General features: G+C 47.8%; 1 protein-coding gene across 2 annotated transcripts in view; it reads left to right on the forward strand.

Annotated features, from left to right (window-relative positions):
* Window positions 1-16,379, forward strand: part of NCEH1 (neutral cholesterol ester hydrolase 1) — a 70,055-nt gene extending 53,676 nt beyond the window's left edge. For both annotated transcript variants that reach the window (XM_041003122.1, XM_041003123.1), the window contains exons 4-5: window positions 10,637-10,808; window positions 12,774-16,379. In XM_041003122.1, the coding sequence (XP_040859056.1) occupies window positions 10,637-10,808; window positions 12,774-13,391 (790 nt within the window). In that variant the 3' untranslated portion in view covers window positions 13,392-16,379. The remainder of the gene's footprint in view (window positions 1-10,636; window positions 10,809-12,773) is intronic.
* The last annotated feature ends 262 nt before the right edge of the window (window positions 16,380-16,641 follow it).

The raw sequence follows: 16,641 nt of genomic DNA on the forward strand, positions 1-16,641 counted from the left end.
GACTGGGCCAGGCTAAAGCCAGGAGTGGGCCAGGACCCCAGGTCCCTCACAGGGTGGCACGAAGCCGAGTACCTAGAGTGTCCACTGCTGCCTCTGCAAGTCTGCAGCAGCAGGAAGCTGCAGCTCAGGAGCTGGGTATCGAACCTGGGAATTCCAGTAGCATCTGAAGATGTCTTAACCACCAGCCCACGCATTCACTGCCCAACACTCCTGAATGCTAGTCTAACAATCAAGATTTATTTTTTTTTTAAGATTTATTTATTTTCATTACAAAGTCAGATATACAGAGGGAAGGAGAGACAGAGAGGAAGATCTTTCGCTGATGATTCACTCCCCAAGTGACCACAACAGCCGGTGCTATGCCGATCCGAAGCCGGGAACCAGGAACCTCTTCCAGGTCTCCCACATGGGTGCAGGGTCCCAAAGCTTTGAGCTGTCCTCAATTGCTTTCCCAGGCCACAGGCAGGGAGCTGGATGGGCAGTGGAGCTGCCAGGATTAGAACCAGTGCCCATATGGGATCCTGGTGCGTTCAAGGTGAGGACTTTAGCCGCTAGGCCACACCGCCGGGCCCAACAATCAAGATTTAAAGAGAATTTCTCATATTGCCAAGAGTTGGAAGCGTTATTGCCTAGAACAAGTCCTGTGACTTGGACCTTGGCACTAGACAAAAGCTCAACAGCTACTAGTGTATTTAGTAGAGGTGATGGCAGTGGTTAGGACTGATGGTTTGGGCTGTCAGTACCACTTGTTGATAAGCTATTCCTGTGGGCCACTAATAGGAATACAAGTAACAATGATCAGCACGGTGCTGCATGTTGCTGGTGTCTCCCTGCCCTCAGACCGACCTTCCTTCACATCCCTGCGGAACATGCAACCCACTTCCTCTGCTTTATTTCGCTCCCAAATTTCATCGCTGTGTAAACAGACCACGTGGTGGACTTACTATGTGTTTATTGAAGTAGGCAGTATAAACTTAACACAGGAATTCTAGGGAATTTTTTTTTTCTCTTTTATCCACTGCAGAATCATTAGTGCCTGGAAATATCCCTGGCATAGGATGGTTATTCAATAAACATTTGTGGAATGCATGGAGAGTCTTCTTCTTTCCCACAAAAAGTATCCTAGATGCATATTTTCATGTCTGCTTCACAAATGGGAAACTTGAGGGCCCAGGAAGCCAGGGAGTCTGCGTGAGGCTTGACAGCAAAGCCAGTCACGTAGCAGAGTGGGGAACCGAACCCTGGTCAGACTGCTGCCAAGGTCTGGCTGCTGCTGTGAGCCAGTTCAAGCCAGTGGTGCGAAGCTACCTGGGAGTGTTATGGTATCTCCATAAATTCCACCTGAATCTCATATGCACACAGTTTCCTGGAATCTTTCCCCCTGATCTCAGAAGAAACAGGTGGAATCCCAGGAAAGAGATGGAGTGATGGATGGAAGGATATTATTCTTACACTTGGGGCGGGGGATTGTGGTTTCCAGGTGTTTATAGTTGGGCAGATCCTAAACTAGCTGTCCCACTGAGTAGTCTGTGGCTACCTCCCCGCAGGTTTGGCTTTAGATAACCCCGAGCAGCTCCAGGACAGCACAGCAGCAGTGGCCTGGCCACTGGATGGAGGAAAGCAGGGCTGGTTGAAATAGCTAGGCTTCATTACGGAGCAAGGCTTGCAGCTGAAGCTTGAGGAACAGGTTTGCATGATCCTGCACCATGGTTTTGGGTAGCCCCAGCTGCTGGCGGGTCAGGGGAAAGAGGGCAGCTGGGCTGGCTCCCTCATCGCTTGGAGCATTCTCCAGTTAGTCCACAGGTGCCGGAGTCCAGCTCCAGCTGAGTTCGGAACTCGCGAAGGGTGCGTGGATGAGACGCAAAGAGGAAAGAAAGAGACGGACCACTAGGACTCCATGATCATAATGGATGATGCACAAAAGCTGTCCGCTTTATTTATACAAAATCAGTCAAACTCTGGCTCAATACTCTTCACACCTTCCTGTCTTCCACACCCATCACACAGACCCCAGCACACAGGACCTAGCCCTCGGGGCTTTGATGGCAGCGGATAGCTTCAGGCCTCAGCTCTTCCTCCGGCTCTTCCCAACCTGAAAGCAACTAGCTCAGAGGAAGCAGGTTCTCTTTGGAGTCTAAAACATAAAAGGCTGGCTAGGATCTTTTTAAACTAAACCAAAGAAAGGACTGCTTTCATCAAACCAGCAGGTTCCTAATCTACACTATGTGGCATCGACCAGATTGTCAGCTGTGAGCTGTCGTAGTACCATGCTCAGGTGCCATTTCTCATGGTTGTACAACCTCAGCCGCTCAACGCATGTGCAAACTGGGGGCAGGGGCTCTCTCCTGTGTGTGTAGACAGCCGTTGCTGGGAACAGGAAGCTTGCCATCTTTCCTTTGTATTCCCTAGTACAAGACTCGGAATACATGTGGCTGAGTGGACCTGCTGTGAGCTGGAATAATGACTTCAGGAAGTTGTCATGAAAGTCAGCTAAGTGACACTAAAGGGTTTTCAGATGCTGTCAGTGCTTGGAGACAAGTCTGAAGGATTCGTGCGGTAGCAGGCAGACAGAGCAAGTCAGCTTACAAACGTATTGATCAGGGTCGGGAACTCCCAGCACCATTCATTTTGCAGAAATAATGAGATTGAGGTGGTTAAGATCCTAGCCACCCCACAGGCTGCCTGATAACTTAGGCTCTTCAGGGAGGAAGAATCAACATCCCATGATCATGGTGTTTCTCTCGAGAAGTATGTTCAGAGTTCTACCCGGAGAACCCATTTTTCACTCACATTCGCACTTGCGTTTGCCTCTGCCCCCCTGTATATATTTATGGAGCTCCTATTCAGTGTGTGTAGGACAGTGCTCATTCTTTTTTTTTTTTTTAAGATTTATTTATTTATTGGAAAGTCAGATGTACAGAGAGGAGGAGAGACAGGAATATCTTCCATCCGATGATTCACTCCCCAAGTGACCACAATGGCCGATGCTATGCCGATCCGAAGCCAGGACCCAAGAGCTTCTTCCAGGCATCCCACATGGGTGCAGGGTCCCAAGGCTTTGGGCTGTCCTTGACTGCTTTCCCAGGCCACAAGCAGGGAGCTGGATGGGAAGTGGAGCTGCCGGGACCAGAACTGGTGCCCATATGGGATCCCGGCGCATCCAAGGCGAGGACTTTAGCCACTAGGCCATGCCGCCGGGCCTGACAGTATTCATTCTTGCCCTCACATGGTTTGCAGTCTAGATGGGCAATCAAACCTGAGGCAGGCAGGGTTCAGGCTGATGAGTGATGGAAAATGGGAGGGTAAGTGCTGGAAGCTTCAGACCGGATGACCTCTGCTCACAGGAAGGGCAGGAGAGGGCCGCACAGAATGGGCCTGGGGCAGGCATTGGGATGAGCAGAACCTCATTAGAACAAGTGCGCATGAAAGTTCTGTAATATTGGCCGACTGCCAGGGAAAGAACACTTCAGCCAAACATATATATATATAGAAAATTAGATGGCCTTCATTCCAGGGAACCACGGTCAAGGGCTTCCCTTCCCAGACAGTCGTGAAAGAGAGGGCTGCAGAGGAAGAAGAGCCAGGAAGAGACATGCAAGGGGCTTTTTAAATTCACCCTGACACAGAAGCTGAAACGGGGGTTTCTTTGGCCCCTTTATTGGTGGAGTGGTAACCCCACTGTTCCAGGAACCCGCCAGAATTCCTTCCTTCCAGGTTGCAAGTCTGAGGTCAGGTTCAAAGCAAGCTCCCGTCCTCCTCCGGTTACTGGGGCAACCATCAAGTTCCAGCAGTGCACATGCGGGGTGGGGCGGGGAGCAGAGAACATTCAGGAATGAGATGCTAGAGCTGGGCCAATGAGTGAAGTAAACTGCTTACAACGCTGGCATCCTGTTTCGGAATTGCCTGTTGGAGTCTTCAGCTGCTCCACTTCTGATGCAGCTGCCTGCTAATGTGCCTGGGAAGTAGCAGAAGATGGCCCAAGTCCTTGGGACCATGCCACTTACTTGGAGATCACTGCCATCCAGATGGGAGTTGAAGATGACGTTGCTGGTTCCTGGCTTCAGTCTGGCCTTGGGCCCAGAGTCCCAGCTGCTACAGCTATTTGGAGAATGAACCAGTGGCTGGAAAACACATAGACTCTCTCACTGTGTCACACTTCCTTTCAAAACAAGTTTTAAAACAATGAGATGAGTGCAGGCTGACAAAACCAAAGTGCTTTAATGAGTGAGGTACAATACAAGGCACAGTTCCTCAATATTTATAGCTGAAAGATACAGAGAAGTTGCAGGCGCAGTGGTGAGTGACCAGCTCGAGCTTTCCTTCATTCCTTATCTTGCTCCTCCAATGAGTCATGGGTGGAGAGAGTCTTGCTTACCATGCACCCCAGCCCCGCCAGGCAGCCTGGTTGAGGCAGGCAGACAAAATTCCTCTCTCTAACCAGGCAGAGGGACCCTTTATGCAGTGCTGACAATCTTAGCACGCCTTAATAGCATCACAAATGAACTACTCTTGCAGAGAGAGAAGTCTGTGCCTTCTGTGAAAAGTAGGTTATTTGCTTCTCATGAAGGAATGACTCCTTTGAGATATAGTTAACTCATGTCTTCTTGGTTGTTTTCTATCAACATTAAAAGGAAAAACCCCACTGACTTCTTCCTTGTGGATCAGGTCCTTGGAATTCAGGGGGAAGGGCATTGGAGCTTTAGAATCGGCCGGGGTCACAGCTCCAGGATACCTGCCTGAGTCTGCGCAACTGAGCCAGATGCAGGTGTTTTTAGCTGCTGAGACCACTGGGAGAAGGTCTAGAAGGGCCTGGTGCTGGACTTGTTTGGGCTTCTGCAGTCCCCTGGGGAATTGCTCTGGCTCTCGGTTTACCCTTGAGATAGCAGGTCCTGCTTGCCTCCGCCTCTAAATGGGAGGAGTTTAGGTCAAGGCCCAGAACAGGAGACCTCCCTGCTGTTTGTGTAGATAAAGTTTACAGCCTTGTAAGCTGGAACAGCCCTCCAGAGCTTTATATCCTTTAAAAAGATCCCACTCCAGGCTCCCAGACGTGACTGAAGTATCCTGGCACCTGTCAGTCCTTTTAGATATTTTTCTCATCCAAAGCCAAGCATTTGCGCTACTCTGCACTCTCCTTGCTGAGCGACTGGTGGTCCAAGTTAACTCAGGAGGCCAACTGTAAGAAATAAAGAGGAAGACCCTTTGTCAAACTTAATGTACCAATTACATCATAAAATTGTATTTTATGTGAGAGATAGACCAACACATACACACAAAGGGACAGAGACACACACACATAGAAACATGGAAGTTATAGCTGCTGGTTCACTGGGATTCCTGTAACCACTGAGGTTGGGCCAGGCCAAAGCCAGGAGCAGGGAGAATTCCACCTGGGTCTACCACAAAGGCCATGGGGGCCTAACTACTGGAGCCACCCCAGGATGGGCATTAGGGGGAAACTGGAGTCGAGAACCTCACTGGGACTCAAGCCCGGGGACTCCGACAGGGTTGCAGCTACTCCAGTAACTACCTCCACAAATTATGTTTTTCTGGCTGAAAAGAGACACGATCTTCCACTGAGAGTCTTTCTTAGTGTAATTTTACCTATTTATTTATTTTGAAGATTTATTTATTTTTATTTGAAAGGCAGATTTTCCAGAGAGAGAAAGAGACAGAGAAAGAGGTCACCCATCTGCTGGTTCACTTCCCCAGTGGTCACCGTGGCCAGAGCTGAGCTGATGTGACGCCAAGAGCTTCCTCCAGGTCTCCCACAGGGATGCCGAGCCCCAAGGCTTTGAGCCATCATCTCATGGCTTGCCCAATTCATAAGCAGGGAGCTGGATAGGAAGTAGAGCAACTGGGACACAGATCAGCACCTTACGGGATGCCGGTGCTCCTAGACAGAGGATGAACCAATTGAGCCACCATGCCACCCCCTTTCCCCCCTTCATTTATTTTCAAGGAAAGGAAGTTTCTTTGGGGGCATCAAGTAGATTCTTTCCATAGAATCATCGACCTCAGTCAAGAATGTTGGTTGAATTACTGGTTGCTTTTGGATCCCCTCCTGATGAGGTGGGTTTTCCAAGATGGGTCTGGGAGTGGAGGTTGGAGGAATAGGGAATTTCATATTGTTATGCTCTCAAGATAAATGCATTGACCTTTTCTTGGAAGATGGCAGCAGGGCAGAGGAGCAATGCTGTGAGATCTGCTGTCTGGCTGAGTGTAACAGGGATGTGAGTTCATCCCAGCGCTCTGCTTGCTTCTCACCTCACTGGCACCACGTGAGCACACCACCCTCTTCCATGGCAGTACGTGGCAGGCACGGCTCCCAAGTTAGCTTTTCTCGGGGAGAGGCCTCCTTCCTGGCCTCTGAGGATGCTCGTGTCACTCAGGACTTCTGCTTCGGTGAGCTGGGGCAGCTCAGCTGGCCCCTCCACTCCAGAATTGCTTGGTGTCTGCCCTGGCCTTCAGTCCGCCTGAGCGTGGCCCCATCTCCACGGGTCCTGGTGACAAAGCATTAGGCCCTGGGGCTGGGGCTGTTTCTTTCAGGTAGATGTGCATTGCATTTCTTTGTGACATAATTATACTTTTTAAAATTTACTTATTTTTATTGGAAAGGCAGACTTACAGAGAGGAGAGACAGAAAGATCCTCCATCTATTAGTTCCACTCCCCAAGTGGCCACAATGGCCAGAGCTAAGCCAATTCAAAGCCAGGAGCCAGGAGCTTCTTCCAGGTCTCCCACGTGAGTGCAGGGTCTCAAAGATTTGGATCATTTTCCACTGCTCTCTCGGGCCACAAGCAGGGAGCTGGATGGGAAGTGGAGCAGTCGGGACATGAACCGGAGCCCATATGAGATCCCGGCCCTTGTGAACGGAGGATTAGCCAACTGAGCCGTCGTGCTGGGCCCGTAGGTATGCTTTCTCCCTGAGGAAAATGAGTGTGTGGCTGGACCCGGAAATCTCTGATCCCTGGCCACACGGGGAGAGCCGATGGAGTTTCAGGTTCTTGTGCTGGACCTGGCCCAGGCATGGCTACTGCAGTCATGTGGGGAGTACACCAGCAGGTGGACGATCTCTCCCTCACCCCCTTTTCTCACCTCCTCCTCTCTCTTGTTCTCTTCCTCTTTGTTAATCTGCCTTTCAAAGAAATGGAATAGTTTAAATGGAATAGTTTAAATAGTTTATATGTATTTTTTTCTTTTTAACAAATTTTATTATTATTATTATTATTATTTTATGATACAGTTCTATAGGCTCCTGGTATTTCCCTTATCCCCTTCCCAATTCCCTCCCCCCCACCTAGTTCCTCTATATCATTACTAAAATATAGTTTATATATTTAAACTATATATATATGTATAGATTTACATTTTTTTACATCAAAATAACTATCTTTTAATTCTGTTTTTCCACCAGCTTTTGGAAGTTGCTGTGTGTGTGTGTGTGCTAAAAAGCTTTGTGTTTTGAAGAAGGAGAACTAGTTTAAAGAGGGGTAAGGGAAGCTTTCTGAAGCGCTTTGAGTTCGGATCCCAACTCTGCCACTTCCTAGTTGTTGCAGGCCAGTTGGCACCCTCCCTCAACCCCCAGCCCCAGTCTTGTCCTCAGCCCCACTGGTTTGCTCTGAGACCTGAATAAACCATGTTTGTGGAACACTTGGTGAAACATCTCACCTAGCAGCAAATTGGTCATCCTCACACAGTGGTTCAGTTGGTGTGGCCCCAGGCCCGAGCCTGCGGCACCTGTGCCTGGAGCCTGTGAGCTGTGGTGAGACCAGGCAGGGATCTGCCCTGGCGCCTCTTCTGACATAAGCTGGGGCAAAGTACACATATTTCTAAATGTCTTTTTTTTTTTTTTTGAAGATGTATGTATTTATTTGAAAGGCAGAGTTACACACACACAGAGAAGAAAGATCTTCTACTCTTCAAAGGCTGCAACAGCTGGGAGTTGAGTTGGCCTGAAGCCAGGAGCCAGGAGCTTCTTCTGGGTCTCCCATGTGGGTGCAGGGGCCCAAACACTTGTGCCAGCCTCATTGCTTTTCCAGGAGTATTAGCAGAAAGCTGGATGGAAAGTGGAGCAGCCAGGACTTGAGCCGGGGCCCAGATGGGATGCTGGTGCTGTGACATCATGGGTTAAGGCACAACTGGCGCAGTGCATCTCGGGATGTGGCTCTGAATACAAGTCGGGGGCAGCAAACGTTTTCCTGTGTGCTTGCCTTGACCTCGCCACCAGGGACCCACACTGCCCAGATCTGTGAAAAGATTTCAAAAGCTAATCCTATTGATAGGTACATTGCAAGCTACCTGGAACCCCAGCATCATCTGGTTCGAGTATGTGTTCAAGTCCACAAAACTGTCTCTGTCTGGGAAAAGCAACTGAACAAAGTTTCCGTTTGGGAAATGACGAGGGGAGGGGTTAGGATGGCAGTGTTACCAAGCTGCCGGTTTTCTTGAGTGTTGACTCTGTTCTCTGAGCCAGTTACTAATTGGCAGGATTAAGCAGTGCCATGCTCTTTTAGGTTGCCCATTTTCTTTGATCCAAAGTCCTTGAAACTGTTGCTGAAACAGCACCTGAAAAACTTATTTGATTCATATGGTTGTATATATGTGGTAGGAAGATGTTCTGATCTGGGCAGCTAGATATATGGGAAATTGCTGGAGTACAGTAGCCTTTATCTCCGTTAATCTATTCATGAGGATGAATACATTTGTTTTGATTAAAATTAAGAATTCAGTTTGATAATGCTGCAGTTAAAATTTTGAATTCTTCCCTAAGAGCGAGGGTCATGTAGAATCTTGTGAGATACCGCCCCCTAGTGGAGAACATCATGCACTACACTATCTGCGCACAGTGAATGAAATGAGCATACAGTGAAATCAACTGAGAAAAACATTTTGGATGATTAATTGGTAAACATTTATAGAACATGGAAAGGAATTAGAGAATTTTATCTTGCATAAGGCAGTCACTAACAAAGTTTCTTATTGCAATTTGTTTTCGAAATAGAATTCCTGAGTGATCATCTCCATATTTACCACTTAATGAAGTATTTCACAAATATGTATCCATTTGATTGTGATAACAGTGAATACCAAGATAGTTAATTAGCTAGGTGGATTTTAAATGGGGAAGATAAATGGACTTAGAGGAGCTGAAAAAATTAGTTTCTGAAAATAAATGAGGTAATTATAAAGTGGAAATTAAAATGTTGGAATCTTCTGGGGCCACAGACAAGCCTGGCAGGAGGGATGCTCAGGTCCCCGCTGGGAATGCCGGGCTGAATTCCTGACCCCCACCTCAGCATTCCAGGTCCCTGCTGATGGTGGTGGGCTGCAGAGGTAATGGCCCAAGCCGTGGGTTCCTGCCAGCCGTGTGGATTGAGTGTCTCCCAGCTTCGTGTCCTGCGGGCCTTCAGGTCAGCCCTGGGCTCGCCGCAGCTAGGCCTCTGCAGCGTGAACCAGTGGGCGGCAACTTTCTGACTCTGCATAAACATCTTGTAAAGATTTAAGTCTTAAACGAGCGTTCCTTGATTTTTCACTGTTCCCATCCTTCTTTCTTTAGGAGCGAGTTCAGCTTTGTTGACAGGGAACGTCACTTTCCTGTGTTTCAGTTTCTTCATTTGCAGAATGAAGGTGCACTAGCATTCAAACAGCAACAACAACAACAACATTGCGTGCGTGACTGTGGGCCAGGCAGCGTATTGGTCGATACTTGGAAACACAGCCATGTACACAGCACAGTCTCAGGGAGGGCGAACAGCCTTTAGAGCAGCGGTGTACCCCAACACGTAGGAATATCAAGCCTGTCTTTGAGTGGCCTGCTCAGCCTCAGAAACAAGTGGAGCCGAGGAAGGCTGCCTAGGAGGCCACACCTGGGTAAGGGTTGAGTGAGGAGACGTGATAGCTCAGCCAGGGAGGCGAGTGGGAGGCTAAGGGTGCCAGCATGGACACATCGGGTAACAGTGTGGCCCGACGGCCGTCAGGCTTCCGGAGACTTTAAAGACAAGATGAACTCTACAAGTTGCACAGACTACTGCGATCCCACAGGACCCACAAAGAGGTAGTGAAGATAGTCTCAGAGGCCTGTGAGAGACGGAATGCAGGGAGCTGGGGAGCGTGGCTCACCTCCTGTGGTGACATGTCGCTCTCCCAGGCGCGAGTTGGCATGGGTCTCCTCACAGGGGGAACAGCTTTCCTCCCCTAGATTATGCAGTCATGCCGTGTGATGTTACCCAAGAAGTGACGAACACTGCTGAGTCCTTGGGCGCCTGCTGCCTGCACGCCAGAGAGCAAGTTCAGAGAGTGGGACAGCAGACTTCCAGAGGCAGAAGCTCAAGTTTATGAGCGCTGTCTTCATGTCACTGCCAGGAACTTCTGCCTTTTCCTTTGAAGTTCTTCCATGATATATTGGTGGTGATGAATGGGATGTAATTGGTTCTATTTCTTGACAGCCAGAAGCAGAATGTTGCTCATTCAGCATCATGACATTTTCAGGTATTGGATTTGCAGAAGGATGGATGGTTTTCTAGATATTTCGGTTCCCTCTGGTGTGTTTCCTTCTGTGGAAGAACTTGTTTCCTCCTTTAAATGGCTGTACAAACGTGGTGACATTATCAAATGGATGCAACTCTGGTCTTGGCAGATACAGGCTGGTTCCCAAGGTGTATTTTCCGGAGCAGATCCATGACATAGCCCGTGCCACCAAGTATTTCCTGCAGCCCGAAGTCCTACAGAAGTACATGGTTGATCCGGGCAGAATCGGCATTTCTGGTGACAGCGCTGGTGGGAATTTGGCTGCTGCCCTGGGACAACAGGTAACGCCACTGTCCTGCGGAGGGGCAGCGATGATGCCCGGTGGGTGTGACAATGGCGTTGTCAGGTCCGGGCTGCCCCTGTTGCCGCATCCCTGTGAAGACCTCAGAAGCAGAAGTCTCAGAGGTGGTTGTGAACCAGGAAGTCAGGTCGTTGAAGGGAGTGTGGTCTCAGACCTTTTGAAGACCCTGGCTGCAGTTAGTGGGGGAGGTGGGGGGAGGGCCCCTTGCCCCTCTGGGGAGATGCCTGGCCTTCAAGCGTACCTGCCACTTCTCTGGTCTCAGCTGCTGTCGCTTCATTCCTGCTGCTAGGATGGCTCCCATGGAGCTTTGCGCCAGATGCTAATTTCCCACGTCATTAGTAGCACTCCTTTCACATTGCCCCACGTTGCGTGATCGGAGCCCCTTGGAATCCGATCCATACAACGTAGAGAGTTCACACTCCCTTAAGAGTCCCCAAAACTCTGACAGTTGTCCTGCCCACACTGCTACCTGATGTACCCGCCCTGACCCCTTGGCTGGGAATGCCCCCTTAGTCCCCATTCTTCTTCCTGGCTTAGCAATTCGCATTATTTACTGAATTCTTTAAAAACTAGAAAGGGCTTCCCAAACTTTCTCTTTTTCCCTCTTTCTCTTTTAAAGATCTGTTTGTACATCAGAGTTACAGAGTGAGGAGAAGAGATAGAAAGATTTCTTCCATCCATCCATTGGTTTACTCCCCAGATGGCCACAGCAGCCAGGGCTGGGCCAGGCTGAAGGCAGGAAGCAGCAGCTTCTTCTGAGTCCTTCACATGGGGGCCGTTTTCTGCTTTCCCAGGCCATTAGTAGGAGCTGGACTGGAAGCGGAGCTGCTGGGCTTTGAACTGCAACCCATGTAGGATGCAGGCATCACAGACAGCGGCTTCACCTGCTACACCACAATGCTGTCCACTCCCCAGTGCTACCGCATTTCTCTTTGATATCTCAGAAAACACAGTAAATGGTGGGCCATTTTGGGTGCTGTGCTACTAGTTGACTTGAGTTTTACCTAGTTAAATTCTCTGAGAACTGTGTCCAGTAACTCTTACAGTTCTTGGCACCCATGTGAACTCAATGACAATCCCAACAATCTCCTCTTAGAGATGAATTAACCTACGCATAGCACCGTAATGTTCCTATCTCTATCTTTTCTCGGCTCCCTTGAGTGGTATCAGGCATGTTAATCTGTGACATACTTGGATATAAAGCACTTAATTGTCATGTGACATTCACCAGTTTGCTATCGCATTAGAAGTGATCAGAAGGAAGCCCTGATGCAGTTCCTGGACTCTGGAGCCAGCCAGGACTGGGATTCACTCCAGGATTGAACCTGTGAGAACTACAGGGCCACGGGCAAGTCCTTACCCTCTCCGGGCCTTGAGAAAATGAGGAGGATGTCATCAATTGCAGGGCAGCTGTGAGGACTCAGTGGAGGATGTGGGCCGCACTGGCCCAGGTGACTATTACTGACTATTTCCTCGGGCTTCTCCATAGCACAGAAGGCTTACCTGAGACTGACGGGCTCTGGAGTTCAGGTCTGAAGGCCAACTGGTAGGCTAAAGTTACCTTGGACATCGTCTAGTTGCCGGCGATGCCCTGTGACCTAGTTAGCTTCCTTTTAGATGTTGAGTGACAAATGGATGATTTTCAATCCTGGAGTTCCAAACGGGGCAGTATACCCACACTGCGGGCAGGCCAAAGGGAGTGCTGCCCGTTTCTGCTGCTTTCTGGTGCTTGTTGCATAGAGTGGAAAGTGCCTTACAGCAGCATTGTTTGAATTCTCACTCTCTGACCGAGTTTGGTCCACTCGTAAGACCCAGCCAGGGGTGCTAAGTGCCAACAAACAGTATGGGTAAAATATTAAAGACCCCCTATCCCCAACCTATGAGTGGCAAACATACCATAGCCTCCAAAGCAACTGGAATAATGCTCTCGTTTCCTCTTCTCCAGTTTGTTCAAGATGCCAACCTGAAACCTAAGATCAAACTGCAAGCTTTAATTTATCCGGTCCTCCAAGCATTGGATTTCAACACACCCTCTTATCAACAAAATTCACACACCCCAATCCTGCCCCGCTACGTCATGGTCAAGTATTGGGTGGACTACTTCAAAGGCAACTATGACTTTGTGCAAGCGATGATTGTCAACAATCACACGTCCTTGGACGTGGAAGAGGCTGCTGCCCTCAGGGCCCGGCTAAACTGGACGTCCCTCCTGCCCCCCTCCATCACCAAGCACTACAAGCCCGTTGTGCCCACGACGGGTAATGCCAGGATCATCCAGGAGATTCCTCAGTTGCTGGATGCCCGGTCAGCCCCGCTCATTGCTGACCAGGAAGTTCTCCAGCTTCTTCCCAAGACCTACATCCTGACCTGTGAGCATGATGTCTTGAGAGACGACGGACTCATGTACGCCAAGCGCTTGGAGAGTGCCGGTGTGGATGTGACCCTTGACCACTTTGAGGATGGTTTCCACGGCTGCATGATCTTCACCAGCTGGCCCACCGACTTCTCCGTGGGCATCCGGACCAGGAACAGCTTTATCAAGTGGCTGGATCAGAACCTGTGAAGATGGGGGAACTCAGGGGAGGCTCTGTCCGTCTCCATCCCCACACCTGCTTTGGCAAGATGTGCCCCCTTTCTGTTGACTTTTCCCACCCACCTGCCCGCTCTGACCTCCTGAGTTTCATCATCTGTGTTGCCTGTGGACGAACTGGGGTAACTTACATGCAAACATGTCATACTCAGCTCCCAGCCTGGGTTGCCCTTTCTGTGCTTATTATTGCATCCGACTTCTGCAGATAACCAGACCCGGAGCTGGGAGCCGCTTCTGTCCCTGCCTCCCTCAAGCTGTGTGTTTCAGGAGCAATTTTCCAGCTGTGGATGATGCAATGCCCTTTGACGTGTTGAGAGAACATGAGCTCTGCATGAGCTTTACCTGGTGGCAGACAGTGGTGAGCGCGTGCGCTTTCAGGTCTGTGCTGGGATCCTGCGCCCTTGGGTCTTTGTGGATGGAAAATTTTGCTTCTGTGGGAATCCTGAGCAAAGCTTTCCAGACAGAACAAGTATCTCAAAGACTTTCTTCTTCTCGAGTGTTAATTTTATGAGCTAGCTCTAAGTCCAGTTGGATTAAAATAATACTTGAAAGCAACCTTCTACCAATTGTGATTAGAAAATAAGACATGCATGCACAGGGTATCTTCCACGTTGTGAAGTTGTGTTTTTGGATTATGCCGTCTCCTTGAGGATGTCTTTTGTGAACACATTTGCTTAGATTTAGGCTAAATATTTCATTATAGAAAGGTAGAACCAGGCAAGTTAAACAATTTCATATTTCATGACACTCCTTTTGACCTAAATTACCAAGAGCAGTAGGTATATATTTGACTTAGGCAGGGAAGAAAATATATGTACTGTTTGTGTAAAATGATGAAAAATATCTGTGGGTGATTTAGTCTGTTCTTAAAAACTCAACTTTTTCACTCCTATGGCTAAAATGGGGGCTATTTTGGTATAATATAATACACTGTTTATTTTTTCAAGTTATTTATCGTAAACCTATGTGGCTAATATACATAGCTAGAATTAAACATTTTTGGAAATAAATGTTTAAATAACAGCATTTAAAAAACCTACTTTAGAGTTATACCCACATTTAATTTTATGGAAAGAAATAAATTATTAATAATACTATATCTTAGGCATAAATATTTTGACATTTATATGCAGATACAAGTAAAAATAATTAGAAAATATGATAGCATCAAATAAACACATTAAGTTTCCACAGATTAAGAATCCCCAAACCAAAAATCCAATGTTTCATTCTGAACTCTTTGAGCACTAACATTTTGCCAGAAGTGGACAATTTGCCAGAAGTGCAATATGCAATATTACTGATTATGTTGTCTAAAATTGTCTTCATGCTATACATACAAAAATATATATATAATAGACATCAATGAGTTTCTTACTTAGACTTAGGTCCCATCCCCAAGATATCTCATTATGTGCATGCAAATATTCCAAAATTAAAAAAAAAAAAGCCAAGTGTGACCCATCTGGTTCCAAGCATTTCAGGTGAGGGATGGTCATGGTGCAGACATTCGCTGCACAACTCTGCTCTTCGTCAGAGGAACCACGACTCATGTTCTTCTGGGTGAAGGATTCACATCAGTTCCTGGTGCCTGACCTCCTCCCCTCGGTGCTCACCCTCCCGCCCCCAGTCCCAGCTGCCGCCAAAGGTTCACTTCACACTCAGTCGTCACTGGCAGAGGGGACATCCTTGGCCTGGCTAGAAACTCCAATTCTGAGTAGAGCTGAGTCGTTCTGCTCTCCTTGCGGCCACCCTTCCTGCTCTCCCACTCCATGCTACTGTTCAGGAGTGGCGAGAGCAGCGCGGCTGAGGAATGAAGGATACAAGGTCCCCAGGAAAGAAAGCTGAACCTCTTTATTGCTGCGAAGGATGGCTCTTCCAGCCATGAAACAGCGAATGAAAATTTCCAGGCCTATTTCTTCATGTATTACAACAGTCAATAGCATGTGATATCCATCATAAGTTGATACAACAGACGAGTGTGTGTCGAGTAATGCATGCTAACTTGCTTAGGCGGGTCATTTACCATCCTGGACCTCTTCTTAAATCAGCTGGCTTGGTCACCTGATCTTTTCAGTCTGTTGGTTGCAAATCCGAACCGTTCTGAAAGATTGGCCAGTCACACTGACACCCTTCGCAGTGGTTTTACAGTGGGCCATAATCCCATATGCACAGGCACATTCATCATCAGAGATTTTTATTGGACTTTGGGGTCTTACTCTTTGACACCTATTCTCTTCCTAAGCTATTACTCCTTTTGACACCATCTTTGGTGGACTTATTTTGAGTTTATGCACCTTTATAAAAGACGATGCCTAATATTTGCACACAGTACTTTAAGATAACACTTACTTTTTAACCAGAATTGTGAGGTGAATTCTAAAGGAATTACAGGTAATTACGGAAAACAAATGATTACAGATTCCTAAGAGTCTCAGATGAAAGGGAGTGAAAAAAAAGGGGGTCAACCACTGTTTCTGATGAAATACTTGAGTTTTATTGTTCTTTGCGTTTTTATTCTTATAAAAAAATTTATGCTCTGTGGATTGATCCTTTTTAGTATTGTAACTGTTTTGTTTTCCTATTTTATGAAAAATGTTGCTAATCTCTTTGTAATGTCATTGTTGTCTATGAAATACGAACATTAATATATGAAGAACAACCTTAAAGTGCTGAACAATATAGAGAACTATAAATTAATCTTAGTGTTTGATCATTGATTTGTAAAAATTTCAAGGCTATTGTGTAACTGTCATGATGGAGACAATATTTTATGCATGAACTTTTAACCTTTGATATTTTGTTTACCTCCCATGACAAAGCTGGGGGGGGGGAAGGGACAGATTTTATGAAGGACTTTAGCAGCAAATATATTTTATAAACTGAAAATCCAGAGTGGGGATAGGATGTCAGTTATCTGTTTTGAATCATGTTTGGAAATAAAATGGCTCCATCTGGGAACGAGTGTCCGGACTTGCCCTCCTCGGACTTTGTGGACCCTGGTTGGGGTCCTGCTCTCTCTCTGCATCCTAGATGCGCAGCCGTGATCCTGCCCGCTGGAGCATGCAGCTCTGTCCTGTAGCCACAGAGCAGGAGCTCAGGGTCCTCCTTGTTGACCTCGCTCTTTTCTTGGCTGGATGCACATGGTGTTGCCATCCTGTGGGAATCTCTGTTGCGTTGGCTCATGCATTCCTTAACGTCACCCCAAGCCTGTGGCTACTGG

Source organism: Ochotona curzoniae, unplaced genomic scaffold (assembly GCF_017591425.1).
Source record: "Ochotona curzoniae isolate NIBS_2020 unplaced genomic scaffold, NIBS_Ocur_1.0 scaffold_2587, whole genome shotgun sequence".
Taxonomy (NCBI): Eukaryota; Metazoa; Chordata; class Mammalia; order Lagomorpha; family Ochotonidae; genus Ochotona; species Ochotona curzoniae.